A 6,000-nucleotide genomic window follows, 5' to 3' on the forward strand; every position below is an offset into this window, starting at 1 on the left:
ATACCTAATAATCAAAAGAAACACATTGATAGCTGTAACAAAATATATTTTATTAGTAAAAAATTTATTCAAATATTTTATTAGGATGCACTTTTTATCTTTCAGAAAAATTATGTAAGATCATAGTTATTCCATTAAACAAAACATAAAAAAAAAAGATAAAATAATATAGTGAAACTATATATAATAATAACTAAAATATACAATTTTATCAATGAAAGTGCTCAAATATCATTTTTCTATAGTGTCTGATGAATTTTTTTTTAATTATAATGTTTTCTTCTATATTCAATAGCAATTTTCTTCAAAAATGTAAAGAATACAATGTACATGTAGTATTTATTTATATAAGTATTCATAATAAAAACTACTTATATTAAATTTATCATTCTTCCATTGTAATTTTATATTATGTTTAATAAGAGCGAATGAAAAGCCTATATTTATGTATTTATATAAAAATCTGTTTCACGTAATTTATCCGCATAAGATATTTCGTAAATTTGCCTTTATATTGCAGAATTTACAATATATATAATCACTTATTTTGATGTTTATTATTCATTTTACTACTGGTATATAATGTATGAACTGTTTCATATGATGTATACATTTCTTGTTATAAGAACAATTCATTACAATGTAATGTTGCGAAAAATCATCTATATTGTTTATTCTTTTTACTACTTTAGTTTATTAGCTACAAGTGCACTATTATATATATAAAATATTAATTATAATAAACTCAATAAATGCAAATCTTTTAATTCCTTTTTATTTGCATTGACTAATGATATATAAATTTGAAAAACGAAAAGTATGGAAATTTCTAATTTATCTCTCCATGTTTTTGATTACATGTAATTCTCCATTTATTTTAATTAATAATCGTATTTACAGTGATAATATATCAATAAGGTATTCTTATTTATGTAAAATTAAAATATCATTTACTAAAACATAATTTTCGGCCTACTGGTATATAAGTTCTAATCTATTTGTTGGTTTTCTTTTGTTTTCATTTTTTTCTTTTTCAATTAAAGATTATATACACAAATAATCTCGTTAAAATTATTATTCATGTCTTATACTCAATATTTTCTTTCCTTTTTTTAAAAGATTGTTGATGCAGTGTGGTACGCTACATTTAATTGTCTTCTAGCTAAATTTGATTTTCCTTGTTCAGACGTGTATTCTGTTAATTTTAGTGTATCCATATCATCCAAATTACGTCTAGTTGATATTTTCTTTAATACTTTAGTATGTATCCACGACATAACTGGAGTAAACTATTACACAAATGATATATATAACATGATTCTATAAAATTATTTCATAGTTAATTTTTATCTATTTATCTCTCTATCAAGAAAATATAAATAGCAGTAAATTTGAATATTTAAATTTATAAATGACATTAATAATTACTTTATATAAAAGAAAGCCAACGAAGAAAATTCCAATAAAAGGTATAACAAAGAAAAGGAAAATTTGAGATGAACTAAAGGCAGATGGATTAATTACATATGTCGGGTCAAAATAATTGGTACCATATTGGCTTAAACCTTTTCCTTGCGCAGAAACTTCCTTTATTTCACATTTCAAACGAGATAATTTTTCATTAAAGCAACTAGGAATATACTCTTTAAGTTCAGTACAATATGTTTCAGAATTATCTACTGCACATTTATACACTTCATCGTATATACTAGCAGCTTTAACAAGATACTCACTAAATTTATTATTACATGTATTTTTATGAGCTTCCAGAGTGTGTTTTATGCTTTCATGATCCTTACAATAATCGTGCACAATCTTCATTTTTTCAAAATTTTTCGTATTAATATTTTTAAAAAAATCACATTTGCATTTACCACGTTCACGAAGAACATTTGAAACATCCTTTAGTATTTCAATAACTTCAGGAAATGAATTTTCCCCTAATTTATTTAATAATAATTTATTTCCTAACCAATAGTACAAATTACGACATTGTTCATTACATTCCTCGCTTTCTAAAGTAAAAGCTACACGACATAAAGCGTTCATAAGCTTATCTTGAACACTTCTAATGTTCTCATGATAATTTAGCTCTTTTTTTTTTTTTGTGCAAATCCACTATTTTCTTCAAAATGGGAATAATAATCTGCTTCTGTCTCAAAATTTGTTCTATAATATCTGTTCGATGGTAGTGATTGTATAAAACTTTCCTAAGATATAATAAAAAAAAAAAATTTTATGTAATTAGAAAATACTTATATCTCAGAATACTTTTATTAATATAGTTCATATGAAAAAGTATATTCGATTAACTATGTATAAATCGCAATTTAAGTTGTGAACCTGCAATACACCGGACATTCTCAAATGTGTCTTCAGTTTTGGATATTCAAAATAGGGAAATAAAAAACATTTTAAAAGTATATATATTTATATACTATATAAATAAATACATATTATATTCATAATTTTCATAGATTTTTTAAAAAATTTAAAAATATGAAAATATATTATTTACTAGGAATTGTTCTTTAAATTTTATAATATAATTATTAAAATAATATAACTATTCTTATGAAAATGTAACATAAAAATATTTGACATAACAGCAACAATAGATAATGTTATATAATAAAAGAGAAGAAATAATAATATTTTATAATTTTCTCACATATTAAAAAGATAGAAATAATAATTACATATCATAATTTTTACGTTTCGTCGAATATACATATACATAAAATATTTAATAAAAGAATAAATACAATTTTATAATTTAGTATACTTAAAAATATATTATTGATTAAAATGTTTTTTCATTATTACTGTAAAAAATTATTATCTAACATATGCAACTACTATTTACACATATATATAGCCTCAATGTCATGATAAAACTCTCTTTTAGTTAATCTCTTATGATATGAATGTATATTTTAAAATTAGGTAAATATGATTTGAATGCAGAATTTTTTTATATTATTCAGAAAAATTTACATATTTAAATATTATTAGAACATTTAATATCAATAATTTCAATATATTAAAATTCAGTATTAACATAAAATTTTTAATGTTCAATTAACCCTATATATAAAGGCTTACTGCTCTTATATATTCTATATATCTTAAATATCTCTCTATATTACGTTATCAGAATATGACGGTTTAATAATTAGAAAAATTTAATTGTTAAATTCATTTTCACAAAATTTTAATTAAAAATATTAATATATATATAATCATATTATTACTTTTATTAACCGTTATTCATTAATATTTTTATAAAACTACCAGAAATAATAGAAATTATGTTATTATAATTATATTTATCAATTGATGAATATAATATCCTGTTATATAAAATTTATTTTTAAATGTCGCATAATAAATTTATGGACACTACTTAATTTAATTTTTTTTTTTAATTTATCTTTTTACGTATACCATATTATATATTTATGTATGATTATATGTATTTTATGTTATATATTTTTCTACATAAATATATACAAGATATAAAGTTAATTTTACATAAATATAATAGTTACAAAAAATTTTCTATTATAATATATCTTTTATCCCACTAACATGGTAAAAGACATGAAATTATTTATAAATTTTCTATAGTTACATTAACAACTATTACAGCATTTTTGTTATTTTTTGTTTTTCTAAAACTATAAATTTTTCCAATTAAAATATTGAATGAACTTCCATAATCTCTCTAATTTACTAGGACATCAAATTACTACTGTGGTAGTATTATATTTACTAGTATGTAATTTTTTTGTAAACTACTCCACCTCATTTGGAAAATTATGTTGTATTCATTAAGAAGAAAAGTAAATTCGTTGAAATATATAGATGAATAAAATAACCGCATAGCGACAAGTAGTTCTCAGAAAAACGTATTATTGCGGTAGCATATATTATATAACATATCATACTCAGAATTTTATTTAGAAATGCTATTATTTTATTATATATTTATAATTCCCCACTTATGCCGTAAATAAAAAAGACATTTTTAAAAAAATCTTACGTAATATATATATTTTATAATATTTTTCTAATAAAAATTATTTTATATAATAAATATTATCTTTTTTCTTTTGAGTAAAACATATATAACATAATGCATGCACTTCGTTTGATTAAATACAAAAAAGGACATTTTTATTAACACAAAGTCAACAATGCATGTACCATTCTTATTACGTCTTACAATAGTCATTTTAGAATTGAACAAAGTAAAATATAGAATATAGGTATTTTTCAATTAAAATATAAATTCTAATATAGAATCAATAAAATTATATTTATTTTAATATTATATATTAATTTCGATTCAATACATGCAATTTTAATAACAATATATTTTAACACACAAATATATATATTAATTAATAATATTAAATTATTCTGCAACAATAATTTATATTACATAATTAAAAAAATTTAAATATTCAAATACAAGAAAAAGAGAAAAACATAATTTATTACTGTTCATAAGAAAAAGATGCCTTATACATATGTATATTTATAAAATTATATCAATAATATGTATGACTATAAAGTATATAACAATAAAGATATCACATATAATACTTCTTACAAATAATTAAATTTATATAAAAATACAAATTTCTTATTGTTTCTCTTACTCTGTCATCAACTTAATTTTTTGATATTTTTCATTATTTCTTAAGACCTTATAAACAGCTATTATAATTATAACTGCTAGCATAATGAAAGTTACTGCATATAATAATATAAAAATATGTCCTTCATTTTTTATGCCTAGTACTCCAGAAATATATTTCATAACCATCTTGTCTATTGCACTTCCTGGAGATTCTGTAACGTCCCTAGCAAACTTAAATTCACATGACAAGGGTAATCCTATTCCCAAAAAGAAAAAAAGAAAAAATATAGCAACTGCATATCTATATTTTCTAAATTTTATTTTTTTTAAAGATATATCATGAATTCTCCTGTTTTTTTCAACAAAATTATCATAATCTTTTTTTTTTAACCATTTCTTTTGAAAATGGAAATGTTTTCCATCAAACATCCCATTATTATAATCTGTAACTTCTGTATAGTATTGCGCCTTATTTAATAAACTTTTGTTTGATTGTTTGTTTCTATCTTTAGCCCCCTTTTTATTAATAGTTATAGCCGTCTTTTCATACTCTGTAATATTTGGCATATTCTGTTTTAACCCTAAAATACTGTAATCCTTATTCTGATGATATTTTGCCAGTAATCGAAAAGTGTTTGCCCCCAATTTTGTGCCAAGTTTGTAGTTATCATCCATGGATTTATTAAACGTAATCTAAAATGATAAAAACAAATAAGTAAATATTTATTATTTGAGGGATAAATAATTAATCATATAAAATATTATCAATAAAAATAATGTATGCAGTACATGTATAAATCATATATACTTATATAGCAATACCATACCTTATCATTATTAAAATGACTTATCCATGTTAAAAGGACGAATGCAAACATTTTAATGAATAAAATTGACTTAATTATTTTTTCCATTGTGCACAACTTTAATATTCTAATATATTAAGGAGAGAATTAATAATAATATAATATACATCTAATGACAGAGGACACTATATTTATTTTACAAATTTTGTTTTGTTATTGCTTCGTAAAAAATTAATAAAAAACATATAATTATAATACCTTTTACAACATCTACTATAAAAAGAAACTTAAATATATATTATAAAACTTTAATGTTAATATTATTTATAAAATATTAACTCTCATTAAAAAAAGATAATTTGATTTTTTTCAAAAATATTCAAAAACCATAGTTTTATTATTTAATTTAGTACGCTAATTAAGTAATTCTTTTTATTAATTTTTTCCAAAATAAAATATAAAAAAAACAATGTATATATGAATATATAATATATCTAAGAATTGAATTTATATCGAATATATAACATAGAGAATATAGATAATATA

The 6,000-nt window shown here is 20.5% G+C and overlaps 2 protein-coding genes across 2 annotated transcripts; both read right to left on the bottom strand.

The window, feature by feature from the left end:
* Positions 1–1,112: 1,112 nt before the first annotated feature.
* Positions 1,113–2,361, bottom strand: MKS88_004010 (uncharacterized protein; the record flags this gene model as incomplete). Its single annotated transcript, XM_067217151.1, has 4 exons — positions 1,113–1,289; positions 1,525–2,015; positions 2,120–2,210; positions 2,344–2,361. The coding sequence occupies 4 exons, from the start codon at positions 2,359–2,361 to the stop codon at positions 1,113–1,115; spliced, it is 777 nt and encodes a 258-aa protein (XP_067071609.1).
* Positions 2,362–4,663: 2,302 nt separating this feature from the next.
* MKS88_004011 (uncharacterized protein) lies at positions 4,664–5,562 on the bottom strand (the record flags this gene model as incomplete). Its single annotated transcript, XM_067217152.1, has 2 exons — positions 4,664–5,341; positions 5,476–5,562. The coding sequence occupies 2 exons, from the start codon at positions 5,560–5,562 to the stop codon at positions 4,664–4,666; spliced, it is 765 nt and encodes a 254-aa protein (XP_067071610.1).
* Between the last annotated feature and the right edge of the window lie 438 nt (positions 5,563–6,000).

This window comes from Plasmodium brasilianum, chromosome 12 (genome assembly GCF_023973825.1).
Source record: "Plasmodium brasilianum strain Bolivian I chromosome 12, whole genome shotgun sequence".
NCBI classification, from domain to species: Eukaryota; Apicomplexa; class Aconoidasida; order Haemosporida; family Plasmodiidae; genus Plasmodium; species Plasmodium brasilianum.